The 27594-nt window shown below is 36.7% G+C and overlaps 1 protein-coding gene across 7 annotated transcripts in view; it reads left to right on the plus strand.

The window, feature by feature from the left end:
- The window catches only part of MAST4 (microtubule associated serine/threonine kinase family member 4), a 277722-nt gene that overhangs the window by 220795 nt on the left and 29333 nt on the right, over nucleotides 1-27594 (plus strand). For 4 of the 7 annotated variants that reach the window (XM_072360604.1, XM_072360607.1, XM_072360610.1 and 1 more), the window contains 10 exons: nucleotides 598-667; nucleotides 3418-3438; nucleotides 4155-4233; nucleotides 8045-8202; nucleotides 9611-9686; nucleotides 10501-10710; nucleotides 13260-13361; nucleotides 17698-17830; nucleotides 21572-21639; nucleotides 23897-23982. In XM_072360604.1, the coding sequence (XP_072216705.1) occupies nucleotides 598-667; nucleotides 3418-3438; nucleotides 4155-4233; nucleotides 8045-8202; nucleotides 9611-9686; nucleotides 10501-10710; nucleotides 13260-13361; nucleotides 17698-17830; nucleotides 21572-21639; nucleotides 23897-23982 (1003 nt within the window). The remainder of the gene's footprint in view (nucleotides 1-597; nucleotides 668-3417; nucleotides 3439-4154; nucleotides 4234-8044; nucleotides 8203-9610; nucleotides 9687-10500; nucleotides 10711-13259; nucleotides 13362-17697; nucleotides 17831-21571; nucleotides 21640-23896; nucleotides 23983-27594) is intronic. The other 3 variants (XM_072360605.1, XM_072360606.1, XM_072360609.1) reach the window with 1 other exon arrangement.

A 27594-nucleotide genomic window follows, 5' to 3' on the forward strand; every position in this document is an offset into this window, starting at 1 on the left:
GTATGTGGGTGCTGCTTTAAAACAATCTTTTTAACTTTTAAAAGTTAGTGGGATTTGGGTTCTTTCAGGTAGCATCATTACTTTTTCTCTATAATGTCTTTCCTCTAGCAGTATATGTTGAAGAGCCAACTGCCTCTCATCAACTGTTCTCTTTCTATACTTTCATTGGTCAGGAGGTTAAGTATTCACATATGGAGAAATAACAATCTCTAAATAGTTTCTTGTTGACAGCGTCACTTATTATCACACAGGGTGCTCAGCTTTTTCATGTTTTGGTTTAACACGCAAATAGTGGAGAAGAGATCATTAAGTGTGTTCTGCCTACTTGAAAATATATTTTTTTCAAGCTAAAATAGAATTTTTCTAAACTTTCTAAAATTGAATAGAGGCTTTGTGTGATTTATAGTGATCTAGTAAGTACAAGTAAAATATATAAGTGAAATCTTACTTGAATTAAGATTCAGCATCAGTTTGTTTTCTCAGAGATCACGAGAGGAGAAACTCAAAAATTAGCTTCTAACTCAACTAAAAGTGCTTTAAGTAGCATGCCTGAATTTTCCTAATATGTGTTTAATTCTTTATTTGCCCTTCCAACAGGGAACAGTCCTCAAGATAGTCCTAGGAATTTCTCTCCCAGTGCCTCAGCCCACTTTTCTTTTGCAAGAAGGTAAGCATTTATTTATAGCATGCAGCACGCATTCTGCAGAAAGGAAGTATTGTTGGACCCAGATATTAAGTGGTGATTGCTAATCCGCTGTTAAATCTGTCAAATCTATCACAAAGAATGGTATCTGTCCCTGTTACATAAAGTCCTCTAAACCTGGGTTGCAGTAAAACTTTGTTGGATGATTGGTACAGTGCCTTTATGCCTTTTTTTTGATGTACAAAAAACATGTTTTGTTAATGACTTTTAAATGAATCTTACTTGGAGTGCATGACAATGCAGACATTATCTCCTTATTTGTTGGAATTTCCAGAAGTTGTAGCACACATCATTATTATTTTAAAACTCTTTTTTAACAATTTAAGGAGTGCATAGCATGTAAGCATCCTGTTATAGCGAAGATGGAGTAGGAGTGCCTGTTTTTAGAGCCGTGCTTTGCGGGTAACAGCTAGATTGTCAGCATATATTATATCTGACCTTGATCTTTTTCACTGTCTGGACAACTGAGACAGACAGCTCTGTCATGGGAGCATTCGGAGGGTTAATTAATGTTAGAATTTTTGAGCATATAAAGTGAATTTGAAGTAATCTATGAAGTATATTACTATTAAATGAAGCGTAAACTAAATTGATCGTGTGTCATGGGAGAATGCCTATTTGTGCTACTGTGGTTCCGTATCACTTAATGCCTTGACAACTTATGTCAAATAATATATTCATTAACTCTAAACCTGGGAGAGTAGGTAAAGTTTGTATGTTGACCCAAGAGTATAGACAAAAAAAAAAAAGGAAGTAATTGTAGTGCTGTGGTATTCTTTGTCATTAATGCCAGGTATCTGACTGTTGTATTCATAGTGAAACAACAATGCTGGAGCTTTATTTCCTTTATTTTAGATGTTTGTTACAGTCGTACACACAACAGCTCATAAAAATACACATGAGGAAAGCTTCACACATGTACTCTTTTTATTCTTATGTGAAACAAACCATCTCCAGTGGTAGATTTTATAAGTCTTCTGATACTATATGATGTCATTTTTTAAAACAGCACCTTAAAAAAGTATTTCTTTTGCATTTACTTCTTCTTGATAATATCTATATTGTAAAAGGAAAGATGCATCTTCATAGATCTTTGTTTGTGAACGTCAGGAAGATTAGTTAAATCCTGGAATAGCATTTAATGGAAAAAGCAGATGTGAAAGACAGCATTATTTAGAAAAGCAGCTGGCAGGAAATACTTTTCCTTTCCCACCCATAATAAAAAAAAATAAATTCAAATCATCCTGTTTCTCTGAACTTTAAAATTCAAGAAGAAAAATGAATTTGTTTATCAGTGTTCCAGCTGATTTTGACCACTTTTAGAGCATTGAAAGTCTGCTAATTTCCAAATGAAGAGTTTTAAATCTTTCTCTTACGGGATTAACACAAAAACTTTCTTCTGTTTTTAAAATATTAACCCTTATGGTGGAATTCAAAGAAACTTCTTTTAGCACTTTCCGTGAAAGCTCATTTTCTTTAGTTCTTGTAGAGCAAATGTTTGTTAACACTATATTTGAAAGTGTTGCTATAAAAGTTTATCAAGTTGGTGCATGTATTATGGTGATTTCCATATAACCCATGTGCCCCAGGCCCCTCTGCAGCAAGCACAAGTGTCAACTCTCTCTGCCCAGCTTTGATGCTATGACACAAAAGGGGTAGGCTGCGCTTCTTCTGTCTGCCACTATGTGCAAGTATCTAGAAAGCTACTGCTTTCTAGAATTCCTGGGAAGTAGGTAGATCTGTACTGTAGTCAAGTGACAGGCAGTATATCAGGGTTCAGGGAAAGTGCTGTAGATACTTGCTGAGCTTTATTCCTTTCATCCTGATTGGATGATTGGATGCTTCCTATTTTCTCTCCTTTGCTTCTGAGATATTTTCTGTGATAATCTTGCCCCTCTGCAAAGGCTTTTGTGAGTGGGAATTGCTGTATGATGCAGGAATCACGACAATGTATTTTCTGTCTTGGTGCTGTGGAGTATATGAGTCTTAAGCCATTTTTCCTCTTTCAACTATAAACATACCTACCTTGTGCACCTGAGCCAAAATGAAGAGAAAGCTCTGTTTGTAATTGCTCACTGAGCTGGATATTGCTGATTCATGCTGAGGAAAGGGTGAAGAATTAATGAAATAAAAACAACATAGGGGGCTATGGGGAATATTGGACTAGATAATCTCTGAGGTCTTACCCAAATTTGTGATTCTATGATTTTGTGATGTTTCTTTTTTTTTTTTTTTTTTTTTTTCTTCCAAAATTCACTCTTTTTTGCATGTTCTCTTTTCATAATTAATGTTGTTTAGATGCATTGTAATTTGTAACAGACAGCATTTCAGATGCAGTTCTTGATGTATTTATGCCTACTCTGTTGTAGCTTATAAATAAATGCGATTAGGAAACAAACTGCTAGAATTGAGAGGGGGGGGGGGGGGCTTGACAGTTACCTCAAAGGCTAGGAAAGGTCCCCCAAGGGATTCAGGGCTCCAGATTTTCTGTGACTTAAGTTCTCCTTTATGGAGTTGTATTTTTTGTGCAGATTGGCCTTGAGAGGTGGTCTTTGTACTGTCTGTAAAACAAGTTTGATTTTCCTCTCAACTCTGCCATCAACTTGTTATTAATCAAAATAATTTTATTTTCTTACTTATGTATGTATTTTTTTTTTTTTTTTTTTTTTTTTTTTTAATGAAAAAAAAACTATTTGATAACAATTGTACTTCAGTCATGGGCACCGAAATGACAGGTAAATCATACCTCCATGGAAATCAAAACATCAACTTCTTTGTTGCTTTTTGGTTTGGCTCTTTGAATGTTTAAGCTCCATCTTGTCTACATGTAGCTCACCTGAACCTGTTAAGAGTAGAATTGGCTTTAGTTGAGATTTTTATTTAATCTGATGAAGCATGATTTTTCTGACACATTTATTTTACTGATCTACATGTAACTTTGCACAAATGTGTTTACCAAATCATTATTTCCTAGTTATTTTAAATTAGCTTGCTCGTTTGCTGTTGTCCTCCACTGATGTCACCTAAGAAAACGTTACCCTGACACTTAAAGCAGTGTTGTTATTTTGTGGTTCAGAGCACCATGACTTGCATTTGTTCACAGGTTTTTAATTTGCTTCTCATTCATTTTCATCTGATGAACCCGAAAGTTACGAAGACTCTGTGTTCAGCTTTTATGTACATTAGTGAGAGATCATCTCTGTGGATCTGTTCATTCACTTTCTAATTGTTCCATCTCATAGATCTGGACTTGAAAAATGCTTTAGGAAGTCTGTAAGCCTTAATCATCTTAGCTGAGAGCTTGTTTATTGTGGTCCCTTGTGAATGTTTACTTTCTATTAAAAAACTTGTCTGCATCATGCTTTTGGAATGCAGTTTTTTCACAATAACACTTCATAGATGTTTCTACATACTACAGTATTCATTTGACTAAACTCAGTCTTCACAACAGGACTGATGGTCGCCGCTGGTCTTTGGCTTCCCTCCCTTCATCTGGATATGGTACAAATACACCCAGCTCAACTGTTTCTGTGAGTATCCACTTTGTTACGTAGGTAGATTTTCATTAGGTGCCCTATATTCTTAATTTAAGCAGAGGTTACTTGTTTTAGGAAAATGACTTTGTGTGTTGTTTCTTTTTCTGTTTGTTGTTGTCTGTTTTTCAGTGAGTGTGTTTTTCTTTATTTTTCTGCTGATAGACTTTGAATTGGTTTGGGGTACTGAACTATTTTAATGAAACAGAAGAAAACTTCGGGCTACTTGTGCTTTGATTTTGTGGATCTTCCTTTTGTGTAAAGGAAGTTGTGTTTACCTGCATCCTTTTGATCTGTAACACAGTAGGTTAGGAGACATATTCATACAAAGTTAGATTTTGAGTTTGTGAGGGTCCCTTGCTAGCATAAGGAGAAATACCCTACAACATGATTGACTTATATCCTTGGCTATCCTGCTGTATTCAGATGAGGTGAATCATAGGTTTGACTATATTGGGGTTCTAGTGCATGATAGCAGTGGACAAAAGCCTGCATGCCACTTGTAAAAATAGTCACCAGCTGAGGTGACCCACTATCACAGTCACCACTGCTGAAGGGCACCAGCCACCACCTTGCAGTGCTTACATACACTGGTTGGTCTCCATAAATGTTCAGCAAGTGTCAGTGAATGACAATGGGTGCAATTATTTCCTCATACAGTGATGCGCCCTTGCTTAATGCATTCTTCCATCTCGTAACGCCATTCTGTCCAACTGCCCCTCTGCTGCCATTTGTCACACAGCAGTGAAATAAAATGGAGGGAACATTCTATCTCTGCTGCCATATCACTATAGTTAGATGTCTCCAATGTTGTGGGCCCAATGTAATAAGATATGAGGCATTACTTTTGAAGCAGCCTTTGCATATTTTGAACTGCCTCTCAGCAGTGCTCAGTTTAGGCCTCTGACCTTAATCAAGTCTTTGCCCAGTAAGTGCTTTGTTTCCCATTGTTTCTAACCACTTTCCATTGTGCACGCTCATACGTGTCTTCTTGACCCTAGAGCAGATATGCTATGCTTTTCGCTTAAAATATATTGATGTAAAGGAGTTGTGTCAGATAATAAATTGCTATAGCAACCTCATCATAGTTAGAAGTAAGAGACTTGTGCTAGAGAAGAAATGAAAAGCTGTATTAGGAATGTTTTAAAACACAGTTCTAATTTTCCATCCATAGGCATAGCTTTTTTCCTTGATAGCTTCCATTTTAGTATTGTAGTTTAGTGTGTTTTGCTGCTTTCTTTACTCCGTTTTAAGTTTACTGCATGGATGTGCTGAAACACAAAACAGTTTTTATATCATCTGCATTTCTTCTGGAAAAAGAACAGCACTGCCATTTATGGAGTTATGTATCTTAACCTTTGCAATACTATTTTTGAGCTCTGCCTTGATATTTTCTGACATGACCAGACCTTATAAATAATAAAATAGATTTATAGCATTGAACAAACAATTTCTAACTTGTGGAAGTCAATTTGTTTTCTGATAAGACTGGACTTTGTTGAAGAGAGCAGCAGCGTAGCGTTGATGCTCCATATTTCTTTTCCATTGTGGAGTTTTGTTGGTTTTTTTCCTTTCAGGATTCCTCTGCTGTTAAGATGATTGTGTGTCTTTTAGGAGAGGAGGCCTATAATCAAGAAACGTGAAAAAATTTGGTTACTTTTTTTTTTTTTGTTTTCCAGTACTCTACTCTTTGTAAATTATTTAGATGGGAAGATAGAGTAGGGAGATTGGGAAGGTAATTTTTGCAAGTACATTAGCTGATATTGGCCGCAGATTTGTGCTTCTGTATTTGAAGAACCGTTTGCCTTGTAGTGATTCATTCATTTTTAATAAATATGTTAAATCCTATGTAATTTTTGAATGAACTATTCTAGAATGCCAGGAGGGCTGTTTTTTTGGTGTTTTGTTTTTCTTTTGTGTGGTTGGGTTTTTTTGTTTTTGTTTTTTTCTTTGTAGAATTCTGCTATGAGATCTGTGATCTGTGCAGAGACCAGAATTCAGACCTCCAAGACAATGCACCCTGGTGCATGGTTCTGGTGTAGCTGGAAGTCCTGGGGGAAATAAAGATCTTCTGCTAACATCTCATCTTACATGTGGAAAAGCATGAAGTGGATTATTGCTTTTTTGATGTGCCTAGAATCCCCTGAAATGCAAAGGATATTTATTTTTTAGTAATAATATATACATGACAGTCTGTATTGGGAAATGTCATTGTTCTTTTAAGTTAATGAGGGTGGCTCTAGAATTAATCATGAAGTTAATTGCAGCTAGCTGCCACTGTGTGAGATATGAAAGAGAGTGGTCTGTACTGTGTACTAAATTATGCATAGAAATGTGCTACAGCTGAAATTCATAATTGAGTTACTGTGGCTTGACAGGTTACTCCCTATCAAGTAAACTGTGGTAAAAATCTTGGTTTACAGTCTTCATAGCCTGCAGCAAAGCAAGATAATGTAGTCTTGCTATCTTTAACTTGTTCTCATGTGATGAAGCCTTCCCATATTTACCAGTCTAGTGGGAGTTAACTTTTCCCATCAGTTTTTTTTTTTCTTTGTCTTTTTTTCTTTCAAGAGGTACCTTCATGAGAACTAGTGTGATAAGTTATCTTTCATTTAGTTCTTAGAATTACAATTTGTTCAGCTGTTACCACTCAGATTATGAGGTAATTATGAAGATTGTCTTGTTCCTGTGCTTAACAGCCTGGATATTACCTGCTGACTTTAATAATGAATGGAGATGTCAATACAGTATGGAAGTTTATTGACTTCTCTCACTTTGAATGGAATAGCAAAGATGTCCTTTGCTGCAGATGCAAAGGCCCCTGTGTTAGTTTTTAATAAAAGAGTAACCAGGTAAGAGTCTTGATGTCTTATTTGAGAAGACAGATAAAAACAATAGTTCGCATGAAAAGATGGACATAGAGAAGAATCTTATGTTGAAAAAGCCATCTGGGGGCTGACGAGTTCCAGAAAGGAACTGAAGATTTTGAAATTCATCCCCTCCACTGTTAAAATAAAAGTCATGTCTGCATGATACCAGGCAGCTGTCTAGTGTCACACTGTCATATCAGCAGGGATATTGAGTGCACTCTTGGCAAGTTTATGGATGACAGCACATAATGCTCTATGGCTTTACAACTAGTTTTGCAAGGGTAGTTACTGTGGTAACAGCACCAGTCTCGTAGTGGTCTGTATCTTCCATTTTTAAGTGAAAGGGATAGTTTGAATGCAATCCCTTTCATTTCTGACAGCCATGAAACTGATTGTGTTAACTTTTATTTTTTCATAATCATCTTATAAGTTTCTTTATAAGAAAATAGCATGTTCGTTTTTTCAGCAAGAATTTAGACTATTTTTTTCCCCCCAAACTTTGGTAATCTTAATTATAGGTAATGAAATAATTTACATGTACAGAATTGAAATTAGTATTGTGGCAATAAGTTGTACTCTACAGCTAACGCACTTATTCTGCTTTATTCAAGTAATTAATGTTCAGCAGACTCCATTTAAAATATTCTCTAAATATTGTTGTGTCTTACTGACACCAGATGTCTGTGCTGTAGAAAGACAAAATGTGAACTTCTGAAATGCGATGATTTCTTCTTCTGAGACTGAAATAGTTTTATATGTAAACTGTATTTAGCTTGTTAAGTTGAGATGAACTATTTTTTTTCTTCTTTAATATGGTAGTTAAGCATAGGAAACTAACTATAATTTTTATATTAAATGATCTCATTCATGAGCAGAGAATATAATCTTGAAAATGCCTTTTCACTGATGGAAGTTTGTGTTCTGCTTTTCTTTTCCAGTCATCTTGTTCATCCCAAGAGAAACTACACCAGTTACCATACCAACCAACACCTGATGAACTGCATTTTTTATCTAAACATTTCTGTACCACTGAAAGCATTGCAAGTGATAACAGATGCAGGACCACAGCAATGCGCCCTCGCTCCAGAAGTCTCAGGTGGGTTTGTCCGTTGGGTGAAAGGGGTTGATTCTTAATTTATGTACTCTAGAATATTGTGATTTTGTGTATTGGGAGTATTCTTTATTTTCCTAATTGCTGAAGAGGTAAGAATCTGTGCCTGAACTATTAATAATCCTTTTAAAGTTTTTATTCCTATGTTCAGCCGTGTAAGATAAGCAAAAAGGAGGCAACTTAACCACTTCTAATGAGCTACGTGTTACTGATCTGACTTCTGGAGTTCAAATTGTTTAAATAGTATTGTCTTTTATTTTGGCAAAAGTAATTTGAAAAGCATTTATATTCTAGAAATGTCTGAAAAGAACTGTGGTGAAGAATAAATGGGCAGGGAGTTGGGGTGGAAGCATTCATTAATTCATTAGTTTTCATTAATAAAAATCAACTTCAGTTTCTTGTTTTTTGTCCCAGAGTTGACCTCTAGAGTTCCCTTTGCGGTGCTATTTGTGTGAGGTGCATTTCATTGAAGATCGTATAATTGTTTTTTGCTCTTTTAGAGAGCTGAAAGCCATTTCTTTTGCTCATGTAAGAAATGTATTTCAAGAAACTCCTATGCATGTGTTAAGATAAAGTCACTCCTAGAGCAGGACATTGCCTTCTTGGGATCTTATTCTACATCTTCTATACCATCCTTGGGTGGGCTGGTGTCTGGAAGGTCAGATGGGCATTTTTAAAAATGAGGTTTATGACAATGAAAATGAGTTTGCTAGGTTAGACAAGGCTGTGGGTACCTTTTATGGATGCATTTCCTGCAGGTTTCATGCTTTGTTGTTGTTGTTGTTGTTGTTGTTGTTGTTTTCTTCCAGCCACAGTGTCCATGGCATGGAACCTGTGCATGTTACAGCATTACTTGTAGCTGCCTTTACCTGCCAGTTAGAATACAAATAATAGTTACAACATTTTTTTCATTATCACCTTAAAAATATACTTATATGTGGGTATATATGTATGTATATGAACCCCTCACAAACTGCTGAACGTCTTCACTTGCAGCTAGTGGAGTTTTTGGTCAGGTTTTGCTATTTTGGTTGTATGAGACCTTCAGAAGGGCAGATGAAGTCATACAAGTAATCATCTGTTAATTATATGTCTCGTCCTTCTGAGAAAAAAAATGTAATGTCATGAGTGTTGCAAAAGTTCCTGTATGCTGAACTGCAGTTAAAAACAAAGAAAATAGAATGTTTGGCAGTTAGATGCCAAGCATATGATGTAATTTTTAAGGCCTAGTCAGAAATAACAGAAAAGAGCCAAGCATGCCACTGAATAGAGATTGTACCTGTCTAGTAAAGTGTTTTCTGACTTCTTGGTGCAAATAAGCTGTACAGAAAAACCCTGCTAATTCTAGCTCATGCTGAGGCAAGTATAAAGAAATAATTTGCTTTGTTTTCAGTCCTGGACGTTCTCCTGCCTGCTGTGACAATGAGATAATTATGATGAACCATGTCTACAAAGAAAGGTTCCCAAAGGTAATGAACTACATTTAAGATACGCAGTATCTAAATTGATAGGCAACTTAGGTTTTAAGTAAATTATGTTTTTGTTATGGAAACTAATGATCCAAGCCTATAATGGCTTTCACGAAGCATTACCAAGTTCTTATTACAAAGATAAGATCACAATAAAGAAAATCCCTGCTGAGAACTGGACATTCATTTGACAAAGCTGCTGAACTGGTTTTGAAATTAATCATGCTGGTAATATATTCTGCTGATTGGAAAGAAACAATAGCATTCACTTTCAATGGGTGGTGTATACGTGGAGTTAATTAACAGAACCAATTTTGTGCAGAATCTGTTGATAAACCTGAAAACTTCTGTACCATTTCTCCTTTTTCCCGGACAGTTGTCTTATATACTTTTTCAGTGGTGAAGATCGGCTTGAAGTTGCCATGAGTATAATTCTGAGATACCAGCTCAGGTTATGTTTCTGTGAGTTCCTCAGTGCCACATGTTGCTAGGGGCACTGTACTCTCAGTTGATCCTAGAATTTACACGATTCCTGGAAAATAAAGTACAAGTTAAGTGGATAAGGTTCCCCAAAGTGCCTAAAAGTAGTAATTAAAGGAAATCTGTATATTTCTTTATATGAAGCTTTCACTTTTCTGTACTGGTAGCTGGGTGTAATTGGTCTGTCACTGTCTATTTGCTTGCTTTTTTCTTGAGTCATTTCACGTATCAAGCCTAGGTAACTTCTTAAATACTGCAGAAATGTTGTAAAACCAGATGTAATTGTTGAAGTTGTGAGGCTGATTTAATATATCGTGTATACATTTGCATATAGGCCACAGCCCAGATGGAAGAAAGGCTTCAGGACATTATAACAAATCATTCTCCAGAAAACGTCCTTCCACTGGCAGATGGTGTACTCAGTTTTACCCACCATCAGATCACAGAACTGGCTCGAGATTGCTTGGATAAATCCCACCAGGGCCTCATCACATCTCGATACTTCCTTGAATTACAACAGAAATTAGACAAATTGCTACAGGAGGTATGAGCTGTTATGTTTGGTAGTAAAATGACTTTAATATGTTTGCAGTTTGAAATAATTATGTTGCACTCAAATAATTTGTCAAAGAGATATTCATGGCAATTTTTGTCTATGTAACAACTACTACAAGGACCAAAAGACATTCCTAATGTAGTCTGTGATAAGTAGGTAGTAAAGATTTAGAACAGCAGTGCTTTTTCGGTGCAGTACAAATTATAAATCGGTTAAGGAAGTGTGTGCGTAAGCCCTAAGTGAGGAAACTTGCTATTCCAGTTGCTGTGGATAAATGAGGAAATGTATTCCATTTCCACTCTTTCCACTTTATCAACCTTACTAATTGCCTGCTCTGTTGACAAAGAAGACAGCAGCCCGTGTGTTTCAGTAGTTGGAGGTTCTTATTTAATTATTTAAGTATTTTACCCCCCTTCCCCCCCTCCATAATTAAAGTGTTTATTAGCAGAAATTCAGTTCTGAAAGCAGTGAAACTTCTGTAGAATAGTCTGGTAAATTAATTAACAAAAGTGTGAAGCTTATTAAAAAAAAATGTGTTACATTGTAAGTCTGTACAGTTTATCTATACATCGCTTTTGAAACAAATGAGAACACTAAATGGTGTAATTGTTCATGTGAGACTTGATAGTATATTGGGAACCAAAGTTAATGTGATAGAGCAGCAGATTTGATAGACCTGAAATTTTCCCAATTACATGTTCAAGTATTGTGTCTTGTTAATTTAGTTTCTTCTTGAACGAGGGAGCAATCTCTAACGTTTTGATTGTTTTTGTTGTTTTTTCCTGTGCTGATTTTTTATTATTATTTTTATTTGTTTATTTATTTATTTGTTAACCTCTATTCAATAAATTTAGTTCCAGTTAATTTCTGCTACTGTATTCTGAACTTTTTGTAAAGCAGGGCTAAAGTTAAGGCACACTGAAGTATGTCTGGATTATTGAAGCCCTGTCCTTTAGGCAGGGAAAATAAGAACCTCTCAGTAATGTAATTCAGCAGTAGGAATGCCTGCTCCTTTCCTCTGCTCTGCAACAGGCACTCTGTTGTGATTCAGATTCACACGTCACATTTGTTGTCAATTACCAGCTGTGATGTTGAGTAGCAAGCTGCATCTCCTACTGCTACTTGGCACCTTTTGGTTACTGTGTATAACCGGAGGAAGACTCTTTCAGTGATTGAGTAGTTTGATTCATCTCTCACCTTTGTAAATTTCAGGTTGGGTTTAGGCCTATCAGTGTCCTTTCCTGCTTCACCCTTCTTTAACTTACTATGTACCAAATCTTTTGTTCAGGTATACAACCAATGTTCAAAAAACTATACAAAGTTGCTTTTAATTCTGCTGGCGATCAGAACAGGCAGGCATTTTGTTTACGAGAGAGTTCTTTTTGGACTTGGTTGGTAGTGTGCAGAATACAAATGCTTTTGTCTGACTGAGGTACTTCTGAAACCCATTACAGAATGCTAGATGCTGTTTGTGCTTTTTTTTTTTAAGTCACCTTCTTTAAACCTCTCAGATTTATTTATTTTCCGGCTACTTTATATATTTTTAAATTACAGTGTTGGGAGAGCAGCTTGTAGCATCATATTTTTGCAGGATTTTTAACTACACGAATAAAATTAATGATCTATTTTACATGAAAAGTGCTTGGTTGTCCATATTAATCTCTTTTAAGATGCTAGTTTCTTAGTTCTGTTTCAGTTCTCTTGGCGATTCTGGACAAACAAAAGATGAGGAAAAAAATCAGTTTAGAATATTCAGAACAAAGGAATACTTGGTGTATTTGGGAGGCTAACAGTTGTTTTAGTGAGGAGGAGGACCAAACGGCTTCTCTGCGTTCATTAGTACCCTTGTTTGTGCCTTTGGTTCTTGATGGAGAAAATTTAAAATAAATTTAAAATGCAGCTTAGCCCATTGCACAAATAATTTTTAAACCTTCCAGAATTTTCTCTGTATTATTTTGTAACAATTTACACTCCTGGTCATCACCTTCATAGAAGTCAATTGGTCGTTGTCTGTCTTTCTGCATGTACCTGCATGTGGCCTCTCTCTGCAGGAATTAGTATAGACTATAGATATAGTACACTATTATTCAACTAGGAATTGTAAACCTAGGAAATTATGACTAATTTGACATGAATGTTGCTTATGTTTGTAAGTATTACTTGTTTCGTTTTCATCTCTTCCTACAGCTGTTAGTAAACTGGGAGACAAACGTGCATGTTTGTATTAAATCATAGTCCTTTTTGCAAAACTGACAATGGTAATGCTATGTGATTTAAAAAAAGAAAATTAAAAAGGCAGAAATCCCTTCCGTTTTGGACATTTTAACTTAGTTGTTACAGTGTTAGAACTGTACAGATGTATTACTTCAATACAATATTTTATAATCTTGATAATCTTGCTATTTTTAGTATTGTCTTGAAAATGATGTACTGTTGCCTCAAGTTCATGTTTCAAAATCTGCAAGGATGTCTGAAATGTTCATGAGTTGTGCACTGAATGCAGTTTGTTTTATTATTCCTTTGTGTTCATGTTCTAGGCTCAGGAGCGATCAGAGAGTGAAGAACTGGCATATATCAAGCAACTAGTCAGAAAAATCCTCATAGTTATTGCTCGTCCTGCTCGTTTACTGGAATGCCTGGTAAGGTGATGTGACCATATCTAGATTTTCTTACTTGCTACTATAGGAAGTTTCCTTGATTAGAATTCAGTTTCCTATACAGTAATTTTCTCTATTATCAAACAACTGGGTAAGACTTCATTGTTGGTGGGATCTTTTTTACTTCTATTTCAGAAACAAGATACTAGTGGAGATCTCCTGCAGTTGTGTTTGGTTCCCTGCTATAGCAAATATGTTGTTATTAAATCCCTTTCATAAATTTAGGAAGCTCCAGTTAAAAATGAGTTTGTTTTTTCTGTTGTTTTGTTTGACTTCATTACTCTCTTGGGAAGACATTTCCGGAATCATAATTGGTTGGTGATTTTTCCATTGTTCTTCTTCTTGTAAGTTTTATAACTTTGTTGTGCTGAACAGTTGCCAGTGCTGTCTGCACCTTGCAATCCACTCTTCAGTATCATCTCTGAGAGGAAGTGTTAGGGATCTGGAGACATGAGTAGCCTTATTTATTCTCAGAAGAAACGAAGGAGTTAACTTACACGTGAACATAGCATGGGTGTTACCATACAGGGCTAGCTTTTGCCAGGCCACCTAGGCATGCATCTGCTTCACTTGCCCTTGCTTTGAGAACTGGAGAGGCTCAGGTGCAGGAAGTTGTTCCTACAGACAGAGCCAACATGCTTCAGTTGTTCAGTGGAAGTAATAAGTGCTCACAGAACACACTGTGCTCAAGAGGATGGTGTAGACACCCAAATACCATATAAGAGCCAGCCTGAATCCAACAAGCTTGGCAGGGAGCCTGAGCTGACTTTGTTGAGCTTCTGTGCTTGCCAATACCAGGATTGTGGTGTTGACGCTGCAAGCAGCTATTTGAAGCTGGCAAGGCTCTGTGTATGTGGGAGCCACTAACCTGCTGCTAGACTCAAGTTATGCCTGAAAGTGTCATAACTGCGTTTGCATGCCATTGAATCTGAACTAGTCAGTCTTTCCAACCTGATCTTGGCTCTGTGCTGTGTTTCTTCATCTGTGGCACAGTTAATCCAGAACCTAGATTGTTCTGTCTGCTGTGGGCATTTTGAGAGATGACCGTTTTGTTTTGGAAACACTGTGTCTCAGTGTTCCCAGTTGCAGTTTGTTCATGACTTGTAGTTCAGCAGAAATCTAAAATGCAGTGTCTGATCTGAAGCAGCATAAATGATGTGAAAATGATGACAAATTCTATGGAAGAGGATGTGTTAGTAGACATTGAATCCAGGTTTGCGTTGTGTCTTTACTGTGTCCCCTGAAATGTTAATTCAGCTATATCTGGAATGATCTTCCTTGCTCCTTTATCACAGTTCACCTAATCCTTCTCCAGCCCTTTACACAATTTCTGATACGATGCCTTGTTTCTTTCTGGTGCATGACTTCTATATTGCATGTTCATAACTGCTCTTAAATACATGCTGTGGGCTGACAGATGGAAGCTTCTTTGTAGCACTTCATCCTCTCATATGCTCTCTTTCTTCCATCCACTCCTGTTCTTAGTCTTATCTTTTAATTTGGGTTCTTTCCTGGTGACCCATTTGGCTCCCAGTCTGCTCCCTTTAAATGCTGGTTTTATTGCTAGCAAGTTGAAATCTACATTCCCTTGGCCTTATGACTTTAGGATTTTGTTCCAGCCTATCACAGTTGAACTGGAACTGCTATGTATACTGTATTTCTCCCTTTGCTGAGCCTGTTGATGTGAGTAGATGGACAGTATTTTTCATTTCTCTCAGGAAATGAAATTTTGCTCCCAGTTGTAGTGCTTAGTTGCTTCCAGCTGTACAGATTTTCATAGCAGCAATGGCAGAGAAAGCTGGCACAGCTTCTTTTGACTGTTCTTACTTGGAGTCTGTAGGAGATTTAAGCTGGAACGTAATAACTCTCCAAACAGTACATTTCTTCAGAGGCAAGTGGCTTGAAGAAATCCAGGCAGTCTATCGCAAGACCCACATTTCTTACACAAGATCTTAACCCTACCAGTTAAAAGTCAGTGGAATCATTTAATCTTGCAAAAACAATATTGTTGCTTTTCCGTAGCTTCTCTCTGGAAACTTTTAAATAACATTGGCTGATATTTCAAAAAGTCTGTCTGAAATAAATAATGGATGTGGCAATTTCAGCCTCTGTAAGAACTTCCATAGAATTACTGGAAATAAATGAACACACTCATCAGGAGAAGTTTTATATACTGTGTAGCAAAGTAATCAGTTTTCTTCCAGCTTTTTAGCTAGGTTTTTGCTCAGGTGTTGGTGGTATGTGTGTTCCTGTTTATATTTACGTGTTAATCATATGAGTAAAGGGTTTTTTTTCAGTTTCATGTGCCAGGAGCTACTGCCCAATGTTGAGAGATGTTCTCCATTTGCAGTCACTTCAGTACATGAAGAATGAAAGACAAAAGTTAGAAGTCAAGATGGGGAAATAAATAAATTTCTTCTAGTATTTACACATGTGTATGCATGTATACTTGCTTGTGTGCATTATACAGTGTATACATATAATGTTGCATTTGTATGCATTATATGTGTCATAGTATGCATTAAAGGTATCTACTTTGAAATTACCTTATTACCAAATGATAAGCACATATACTACTACTGCTGTTCAGGGGAAGGTAGTTAACTCTAGGCACATATGCTCACATTGTTCTTCAGTACTAGTGGGTAAGGTGTAAGAGCTACAGCTGGAGTTAATGTGTCATATGGGAAGAGTAAGGCTAAAACAGCATGTAACACCTCCTTACACGATCCTGATTTCTAGGCAGGTTGGCAGTCTCCAAAGATTTTGAGCTAAGTGAAAAGTAGGTTGGAGATTTAAAAAAAAAAACAAAACTCAGAAAATCTGGTTAATTTCATCAGTGTTTCATGATGGTGCATTTGGTTTATGTGGCAGCATTTTTGGTAGATAGAATAACTTAAGAGAGCAAAGCCCAGCACTGCCCCCCTGTCCGAGCAGAGCCAGATCCTGCTGATCAAGAAGGGGACGGGAGCCATGAGTGATCCTAGTTGTTCTCTGGGAAAGCGGGTTTAAGTAAGGGGAAAACTGCTGTGCTACAGCAGCTGGGAGGGAGGAGTGTGAAAGTGTGAGGGAAATAGCCCTGCAGTCACTAAGGTCAGTGCAGAAGGAGGGCAGGTGCCCCACGTGCTGAGCAGATGTTCACCTCAGCCTAGGAGAGGCGCATAGTGGAGCATGTTGTCCTCTCTGATTTTAGTTTGCTTTTATTTCTCTCAGTTCGTAATGAATTAAATTAATCTTTCCCAAGACAGATCTTTTTTGTCTATGATGGTAATTGCTGATCTCTTTGTGCTCATTGCATCCCACAAGTATTTTTCATTATACTTTCTCCTCATCCTCCTGAGAGAGCAGTTTGGTGGACAGCTGGTGGCTAACTAAGGTTGTTCCACCACAGTGGCTGGAAGAAATTCTTAGTTGCTCTCACTGTATTAATCATTGTACCTGTAGTGGTTGATGGCCAGTAGGAACACCTTGAAGAATGTAATATCTGTATGAGTGAAGTTCTGGTATGCATAGATACACACAGAATAAATATGGAAAGATAACAGAAGGTTATTAAAAAGAGTAAAAATTCCCTATTGCTAATCTTTCTTGTTCTATTAAACACTTTCCTAATTTTAGCTTCTGTTAAAGTAGTGAAATAAATATGTTTCTAAGGGACTTGTGGGATACGAAAGGATTTTTTCTCTTACTCTTGGAGGGTATGCCTTCTACATCTGGAATAAATTATAGTAGTAATATAGCTGGCTCCCGAAGGGTTTCATTTCTAGTTTTGAAACAATTGGATCAATGAAGCTGAAATGTTGTTTTCAGTAGCTTACAGTGACTTCATTCTAAAGTCAAGGACTTATTTAATTATATTTTCCTTAAAACACCGTACAGTTCTACTCATTTAAAATACTTCAGAATTTCATTTTGAAGTGGAGAGCAGTATATTTACATAGTTTAGTTCAGTATTAGATTTTTGTATGCAAGCAGCTGTAGGGGATATTAAGTCTTATGTGAAATCTTGTCAATGAATAATGTGCTGCTGGTTATGTCATTTCACAGAATACTGTGGGGAGTTTTGGTGGCAAGTAACTTCCTATTATAAAAGTACATGCTGCAAAATTGTATGGCTTACAGCATATTACATTGTAGAGAAATCATAATAGGAGGATAGGCTACTAATACTAGAGTAATAAGGTATGTTTTTATCATTATTATTTAATAATGGAAATATTTGTGATAAATACAGCTATGGAATATTATTGTATTATTATATTAGGTTCTGATACTTCAGTTTCTGCAGGCAGAATGATAGTTACTCTTTTTCTTTTAGGAGTTTGATCCAGAAGAGTTTTACTATCTTTTGGAAGCAGCTGAAGGCCATGCTAAAGAGGGACAAGGCATTAAAACAGACATTCCCCGCTACATTATTAGTCAGCTGGGCTTAAATAAAGATCCTCTGGAAGGTAAGTGCATCCCTGATCCAGCTATAAACATCCAGATGCTTCCTTCCCAATGTATCTGATTGTTGCGATACTCTGATTGTGCCTCAAGGAATCAAAATAGAAATGAGAGCAGAACAAAGAAGCATTCACTAACCCACAGGTTCTGGCACAAGCTTAAAGACATTATAAAGGCCATCTGAGATTTTCTGCTATTAATACCATTCACGGATGGCATTATATCAGTGATACTCATCTTTTTACATTCAGGCAATATAACTCCCTTATTTTAACTCTAGATTAAATTTACAGTTTTAAATTGGTATCTACTATTATCCAGCTGCAAGTCCAACTGAAACTGGTCTGATTTGTAATTTGCCTTTCACTGTTCCTGGCTTCCTACATCATGTTCTCCCTGAAAAGGAGAGTTTCCTATGGAAACTGAAGATTTCTTTTTCTGAGCAACCTATGTGTGCACAAGTAGGACTTATATAGGGGGAAGTTCCTGTAAAAATTAGTGTCGTTGCAGAAGACTTTTTTGCCTGATTCTTGTTTTAAGAATAGTGTTGGTAAAACTAAAATTACTTGTCTCCTCAGCAGACTTTCTCTTTCATACTCAAATCAGATTCTGTTAGTAGGGAAAAGTGGAAATTGGGTTCATTGAGTTGTGTGTTAGTCCCACAGTTTGGAGTTCAGCAAAAGGGCTGTCCTGGAAAACTGATCAAATTAGTGCCATTTTCTATGTCTTTTGTGTTATGAACAAGGGAGATCTCTAGGAGGGGACTTGATAACACAAGGATCTGGTATTTAAAGGGAGCTTATGGGCAGGAAGACAACCAATTTCATACGTGGTCTGGTAGTGACAGGACAAGGAGGAATGGCTTTAAACTAAAATAAGGGATATCTAGGTGAGACATTCAAAAGACATTCTTTACTCAGAGGGCAGTAAGGTGCTAGCATTGGCTGCACAGAGGAGCTGTGGATGCTCCGTCTTTGGAGGTGTCCATGTCCAGAATGTATTCTTGGGCAGCCTGAGATGGTGAATGGTACCCCGTCATAGGGGTTTGCAGTGAATCTCTTTAAGATTCCTTCGAACCCAAGGCATCCTGTGATTCTATGAAAACAATTGTGGTAAGATGGGATGGGTTTCTTTTCTTTCTTTTTGTTTTCTTTTTTTTTTTCAAGACAGTCTTGATAATGCAAGATTATATTTCATTAACTCTAAGACTGTATGGTGTATTAAAATGTTTTTTTCTTCTACTTAAGCAGCACTGATAGATATTGTCATGAGTTTAGTTAGATCTAATTAGATTAATACTAAAAGATTAAAAAGTTAAAAGATATATGGAAGTTGAGCTTACTAGTCCTCTTCGGTCTTCTCAGAATAGAAGATCGCTTTTGGTTTGGAATTGGCACCATTGCATAAAGGGACATATAATAAGCAAAAAATAAGAAGAATGGCACTGTGAGGTTTATGCCCTTCAATTAATCATGATTAGAGAGCCTTTATTTTTCTGTGTCCAAAAATGGAAAATACTGAAAAATATTTAGATAGAAGAAGGAAGAGCCAGGAAGCTTTGAAATAATTGTGTGTCAGTAACTGCAATTAGAATAGTGGCTCCACATAGAATTGCATTTCTTTTAAGTGCTTAGTGTTTGTAAATGTTCATGGAAGAGATTTCATTCTCCACAGAGAAAAAAAGAACTGGAATGGTTTAGCCCCTTCCCTACTTGCCTCCTTTGTTTTATGCCATAGCAGTAGTATCCTTTCTTTGAGTGAAATGATGCATACATTACTTGGGAGATAATGCCAGATAAATTTATACCGTACTGAAAGCAATACCACAACAGATTCATCACTTATCAGGGACTGGTGGCTGCATTTCTGAAGAGATCCCTGGGGAGGAATTTCCCCCCCTGGTTTTTAAATTTCCATCTTTACCTTTTCTGAATCACGAGACTTCAGAAATGGTTTAAATCAATGAAAGAAAAAGGGCAGATGTTTAATGGTATTTAGATGAGTTTTAAAAATCTCTTCAGGCATTACAAAATTGTTCCATGGCTCTGTGTTTTGAAAGCTGACTCTTGGTTCCATTCCATTAATACCTACTGTTTGTAAATAATATGTATTTCTCAGATAATGGATATTTTGCAAAAGTTCTGCTTAAAAATGGCCCATTTTAATTTGCTATTTATGAAAACAATCTCAGTTGAGAAGGCTGTCAAAGCATATTTTTCTATCTTGTGTAGTTCTCACTCATACTATAAAGGTTTCATCAGCACTTTTATTATAAAACTCTCATGTTCATGAAACTGAGTTTTGAGAGAAAAATCTACAGCCTAGTTAGAATTTGGCCTGTATTGTTTGAGCCTGGGCTCTATTTTAAAATGTTTATTCTTATTGGAGATGATTCTTCACAGTTTATTGTCTCATATTCAGATTTTTCTTTGAATCTTTTTAACTTCTGTGAAACTTCAAAGATCTGTTTTGTTTTTGAAATTAAATTTTAAGTACTTCTGATTCTTACGCTTCACAAATCTTGTGTTTTTTGTAGTGATTAGATATGAGGGTTTCTCTGTCTACCAGTAAGTTATCTACATGCTTAATTTACAGTTAATGATTACAGTAAGTGTTGTGTGAATAATTAACTAGGATTTCACTTCTAGTAATTGATTATTATATAGAAAAATCCAGCATATATCATAGTATCATCATAGTATCGTAGTATCGTGTGAGTTGGAAGGGACCTTAGAGATCATCGAGTCCAACTCCCAGGTTTCGAGCCCTCTGTGTAGCAAAGCGGCACTTCTACCCCCTGCGCCACAGGGGGGATTCGAACCCGGGCCCTTTGGTGCCGCAAGCAGCACTTTATACCACTGCGCCACCAAGGGCACACATATATATATTTTATGTGAATATTAAGTTACTTTTTGTATTCATAAGTTAACAGTATTGATGGTCAAATTGCATCTTCAGAGTTTCAGGTATTCTTTTCTTTGATCCCTATCCCCATAATTACAATCAAGTAAATCTTTGGCTCTGCAGAGTGTATAATTACCTGTGTATATTAAAGTAATAATAAGATTTCCAAGGTCTTTTAGCTGACAGCTTTCCTGTTCAGCTTTTGTTATCCAGAGGAATTCTTAGTTCACGGGTCCCTGTAGAATGTAGTAGAGTCAGGAATTCTACACCGTAGACAGACTGGGACAACCTGGTAAACTTGCTAGATCTGCCAAAATCTGAGCATTTCACATGGAAGTAGTGTGCATCAGCAACTCCATAAATGATAACCTTTGAGAGGAAAAAAAGAAAAAACAAGAAAAAAAGCTTTTAGCTGGTTCTGTTAGGATTATCAGTATTTATGTGTATAAGATGCATTTGGAATCCATATCTGCCTGAACTTAGAACCTTACTGTTCCAACTAGGAAGCTTTAGGTAGTACATCAAAGATCTGGTGTGCAGTTAACCTCCTGGTAGTCTAAGATTCTCGTGATTTTTAGAAAATTAATACTTGTATCACACACAGACCACAGAATTCTTGCATCTCAGCAGTCATAATACTTACTGCTGTTTATTGGCACTTGGTTGTTCAAGATTACATAGATGATGAATAGCACACATTCATTTTTCAAATGGCATTAATGCTCCAAATGCTTAGAAACATCCTAAAATTATATGGCAAGAACTTCTTCTCAGATTTTAGTTTGCTATGTAATTTTGTACTTACTGAGGTTTAAAAAAGACTTTCTAATATTTGTTTATAGAAATAGCTCAACTAGCTAACTGTGACAGTGGGACAGCAGAAACTCCGGAAATGGATGAATCAATAACTGTAAGTTTTCTTCTTAAAATGCTGCTTATTCTGAATGTGAAAGAAGGAAAAAAAAGTCTGCTATTTTTCTTCTGGGATGGGTAAATGAATAGAATGGATTCTTTGGCTGTTGCAGGGACTAGCACCATGCCACTCAGCAGGTAGAAAGTACTAAAGCAGTCTGTTTTCCGTGTTGCTGCAGTATTTGGCTTCCATGAGGCTACAGTATTCAAAACATGATGGCTGTTTCACTATAGTTTCCACCAATGGCTGTTTTATTTCTGCTTAATGTAATTATTTTCGTTCTCCAAGAAATTACATACTTGTTTCTTAAAAATAAGGCATTTTAGAACTATTGCAAGACAGTCTGCTTACAGTGGCAACTAATGATCAAATTGACAGCGTCTGAATATACTCATTCAATACGTGAGAAGGTAATAAGCATGTTGCCAAAGATTTGTTTCAGAAAGTTGTGTTGCAGTCTGGAAGATTGTGCATTATTCTTTTGGCTACAATCATGGGTATCTTAGGGTAAAATTTGGTCAAACGCTTGCTCAGGTCAGAGAGAAAAGGAAAAATGAGTTGCTGGAGATTATATTCATTTTAATGGTCTGAATATTGTGGTGGGTTTAAGTTCTGTCTGTTTAAAATCATAATTTTAAAAAGTTAGTTCTTAGGCCTTGCACATCAATGAACAGTAAATGCGGTTCTAGCAATTTATTGTTAATTTTTAGCACGAGCAGATTTTGCAAGGATGCATAGGTACTTTACTGGCATTTGTAACTGTTAGTAGAATTTAAAATACATGCATGGGGTGTCTGTTAAGGTAGTTTCAACATACTGCATCAAGGTCATTATTTTCTCCTGAAATGTCTTATCTTGAGAAGGTTTCTGTTGTTCTGGTAAAATACAGACCTGAGCATTATTTATTAGAAAGATACCGACAAATCGGAGAAAAATCAGAAAGAATAACTGAAATGCTGAAGAAAAGTTTTAATTTAGATGGAGAGTATATAGATGTAAGATTAACTTAGCAGTAGCTATGAAATTGTAAGTCTGAAGGTACTTGTGTTGCAGTTGAAGAAATGAAGTAAAAGGAAGAATAATGCACCGTCATAAAGGAATATAACTGTGAAATTATACAAGGAATGAGAAATACATGGTAAACATCTAGAAATGTTTTGCCAAAATGGAATAAACATAAGATAAAAACAACACATGGAAAATGTAAAGAGGTGTAACTTGAAATAAAACACAGAAGGATTTAAAATAATGATAAATATATGATTAGGAAGAATCCTGTATTGACGAGCAAATGGCCTAAACAGATTAATAATTTGTCTCTTCCTGCTCCTGCGTAGTTCATTCTGTTACCATTTTCACTTCTTCTTAACACTGTACAGTTTCTCTAGTAAGCATTTCATTGAAGATCTTCCAAGCAGATCTACACCCAACCTTTACTATTACTGAAGTGCCTTGATAGGCATCACAGAACTTTTTGGAAATTCGGGAAGCATTTTGTATTTTGTAGGTTTGGAATAAGAAATTTAGGAGTCTGTATTAGTGTATGCGCATGTGCCCCACACCTCCCATTCCTAATTTACACTTGGTTGCCAAGGTTCATTAAGATTACAGATAGAAAGAAGGCTGCACTGCATTCAAAATAACTCCATTTTGAAAACATTCTTGCGTAAAAGCTGGTGAAAGTGATACCGTGACAGAATTACTGCATTTTTGTCTTCCCTTTTTTTTTCCTCATGTATCTCTTTCCACAGTCTATACTAAATTAGATCACCATCCTAGCGTTACTCAGAAACATACAAAATTTTACTTAAAGTTAGAAGAGCTCATCTGGTTCATTTACTCCCAGGCTGATTCTGCCTGCACACTGGTGGAATCACTTTTACTCAAAACTTAAGGCGATGTCCAGCAAGTACCTAGTGCAGCTCCCAGAAGTTTACACCTCCAGATAGGAGTTGCCAGTAAAATACCCTTTACCAGAAGCCATCACACCTGTCTGCTGTAACCCTGATGTGGAGGTGAGGGGACAGATGGCTCTGGTGTAACTGATACCTTTTGGGTAAAGAGGCAGCTTTGCTTCAGGAACTCATGTCTCTAACTGAAGCGCAGTCAACTGGTTGTGTCTTTCAGCTGGTTTGTAGGGGTTTGACAGACTAATAGCACTTGATGTTCTGGTTAGTTTGTTTGTTTTTTACTCCTAATTTGAAGAAAAGAAATACTGTACTGACTGTGTTCTTTCTCCTTTTTTACTTTGAAGAGCTCGAATACCTCACTACAGCTCCGGAGAAAACCTCGAGAAAGTGATTTTGAGACAATTAAACTGATTAGTAATGGAGCTTATGGGTGAGTAATGCATGTTACTGTAATAGCTTTTTCAGATTTTTGCATAACTTCCCATTATTTCATACTACAGGGATGATTGTGAGGGGGATTTTTTTGCGCTGTTGTATTCTTAATTCTGCTTTCCTACTTTGTTGCTAATGCTTGAAGTTCACAAAAAAAAAACATTAATTTAAAGCCTCCTAGGCAGTAATGAAGTACTGTGTACTGCTGTAAGTTAAAATACTAAGTGCTCCACCAGGAGTGTTTTTAAGTAGGTATAATATAATGCCAAAGATGAAATCTGAATGAAGTAAAAAGCAGGTTTTAAAGCACCTTTTAAATAATGGGAACAGCTTATGTTTAAGTAGATCTGAAATGGAATGGGACGTGGTCTTTAAGGGAGTCAAGCTGTTAAAAATGAGTGCTCATTTGACATAAGAATATTCGAGAAGTAGAAGAAAAATTCTGTGAGTAGGTCTGAACTGTGGGGTTGTTCTTTTTTTTTCCCTCTGTGTGGACTCTCTTCTGTCCCAAACAGCTTTTAGGGAGCTACTGTTACTTGGTTGGATTTTCTGGGTACTTGAAAAAAAATACAGAGCTTCCTGCCCAGTGGTATATAAGTTGTTTGTAGGTAACTCTGGATTACCTTTGTTTTACCTTTGTTGTTTGTAGGTAACTCTGGGCCAAGAGAGAATTAACATGAAAAATACTGTAATTGTAGTGGAAGTATTAAGTCTGCCAACAGATAGAACTTTAAGTTCCTTTTGTGTTCAGGTGCCCTCTGATTGATCCTTGTTTCATTCTACTTCTCAGTGCTAAATTATGTCAAGACAGGAGCTGCTGGTACAGGAGCAGGAGAGTTTGTACTGGTTCAAAAAAGAGAAATTGCTGTCTGGTAGCGAGGAGCCCGTCACCAAATGAGGCAACATTTCAGAACAACATTGAAGGAAAGGGCTGTGCTGCTCCCTGGCACAGGTCACATTACACTGGTTCTATCCTATGCTACCTCTGCTTGAAGCAGGAAACAGGAGCTACCTGATAGGACTCTGGAAGAGAAAGCCCACTGGAATTTTGCATGCTATTGTAACAGCCTCAGGATTGTGGGTGCAGTAATGCCTCTCTCAAGTCATGTTTATTTAAAGATGGCCCTGAGGTCTGATGTGGCAGTTGATGTTTACTGCTTCTGATCATGACAGCATAAGTAGAGGATCATGACAGCATACGTAAAGGCTATTTGCTTGTGACCAGACCTACTTAGGCAGTCCAGCAAAAAGCCTGCAGGAGATAGCATAACTTGAATTAAAATTATATAAATATCGAAATACTTTTCAAGGTTCAGACTCTTCACAATTCATTTTCTCAGAATTTCTCTATGGGCCAACTTATTACTCTATGCCAGTTACTTCAAATTACCCCTAAATTTTAAAAGCCTTTCTTCTTGCACTTAGCAGTTGTTTCTGCTCCCATCCCTAGCTGCATCCATTCTTCCTTTCCTTGGCAGATGCCTGATTCCCTCTTTTCCCCTTTATCCAATTTCCTTCTTGTCTTACTGGAGTATGAGAAGAAGAATTGTGTGGGGTATTGTTCATGTCAGAGAAGTGGATGTCTGAGTCAGTGGACCTGTGCAATTTCCCAGTAGTTTTAGATTAGTATGCAGCGGAGAAAGAAGGGAGTGGTGTCAGACAGGCATGTCCCAACTAGCAGTGTGAGGTTGACTGCCAGAAGTCTGATGTACAGTAGTCCTGTTGCTCCTTAGCCCTTACAGCCACGAAGTCTCAGTGGGCTACTAAGAAATACAGACTTGGAGACAGGTAAAGATTCGTAAGGTGGAAAAGAGAAGGTGAAAAAAAAAAACAACTGTCTTTTTGTGGCACTTAGAATAGGGACATGTAGAACACATCTTCTCATGTTTGTGTCAGGGAAGATCTACGCTGATCTGTGTGAAGTGCCTTTTTAATGAACATAACAGGTAAAACTGACATAGCAAATATAGTATTTGTTGAGACCCTGATAAATTGTTGAGGAAAGGGAAAGCTGAGTGAGGGAATAGAACTTGGAGTGAATCTAGATTCTGTAGGGACTCTTACTGTTTTTATCAACAAGGAAGTGTTCTATGACTAGTAATGTTAGGAGTGGAAACTGACAATCCCATCAGCTTCAGTGGAGTGCTGTTATTTCCATGCTTAAACAAACAACATCAAGGTGGAATTTGTTGGTCTGGATTTTTTGTTTAAATGATTCCTACAAGAAAAATAAAGAAGATAAAAACAAGAAAGACAGTGAAGGTAAAACTGAAAAATAGATTAGAGCAAAAGGAATAAATTCAGTGAACTGCTTGAGATTTTAAAAGCATATACTTGGCATTTTATAAAGTGAGATTAGCACCTAATCCCATAATGATGCTGGAAGGCTTGAGCTCAAAAACTTCCAGGAATTTTGGTGTGCCTGAAGTTCCCCATTGCGGTCAGACGGATAAAGAGGGATGTTATTATTAGCAGACTTATAGTGGGTATCATGTTTATGTTGACATCATGCAGCTAGTGATTAATTTACTCAAAACTTATTGTCAGATTTAAAGAGGAATGTACAACTACTACCTGTATACTTTTAAACTCTACAAAATGGACCATAATTAAGCAGCAGTGTCTGTTCCATCTGTGAATACAAAGCAGTAAATTGCCCAAGGGGCATTTATTGCAGTTTACTACAAGTATAAGCAGCCAAAATAAAAGTTAGTGTTGTTATGCTACAAGGCTTTTTCCCCCACTTTCACATTTTTCTAGTCCATTAACTTTTTGAAATAACCTGAATGCATATGAATTCTGTCTGAACTTCATTGATTTAGTCTCCAAAATACATCAGTAGGCATCTTTTGCGCTCTGACTTACTTAGTATTCTATTGTAATACTTCACTTATTTCAAGGAGGTAGTGGAGGGTTACATTCACAACCAATTTAAGAAGGGGGAAAAAAAAGAAATGTGCATTCTGATGTCCTTTATTTTATTGTGGTGTTTTTGCCTTCATTAGGGAAGCAGAAGCTTTGCTTGACAGGGTAATTTTTGGTCTTGGCATACTGTAGCAGAGATTTGTCAGATATGCTAAACTTGATGAGTTTAAATATCAAGTATTGGTTGGGTAAACTGATTTGTAGTGCAATTAAATGTCTGTGTAGTAGATTAGGTGTATCAGGCTGGGAATATACAAGAAGTTAAACAAGCTGTGTATCAGTAAACAAGTAGGACACCAGCCAAGTCACTAATGATTTCACAAGCTGTTTGTCAGACTCTTTTTCAGCCAGGCAAAACTTATCAAACTTACCAATTTTTCAAACTGTTACTGCAATCACAGCAACATTTTTCCCCCCATATTGCAACTCCTGAGAGTTAACAGGTAGTGATGGTATCAAATTTTGTCCTTTCTAAACATACGGCAAGCTACAAATAGGTGAAGGACTCTATTTCTCAAGTGCTTCTTTTCCAAATACAGAACAGTTCTTAGGGATTTTATTCACAGGAAATCTAGCAGTAGTTTCATCAATATGTGCCTGCGTTTACTGCCTTCCATAGAGGCAGAAGTTGTTACAGTTAGATAAAGACAGGCAATTTTACTGGCCACATCATGTGACGTGTTTA

Source organism: Excalfactoria chinensis, chromosome Z (assembly GCF_039878825.1).
Source record: "Excalfactoria chinensis isolate bCotChi1 chromosome Z, bCotChi1.hap2, whole genome shotgun sequence".
In the NCBI taxonomy this organism is placed as follows: Eukaryota; Metazoa; Chordata; class Aves; order Galliformes; family Phasianidae; genus Excalfactoria; species Excalfactoria chinensis.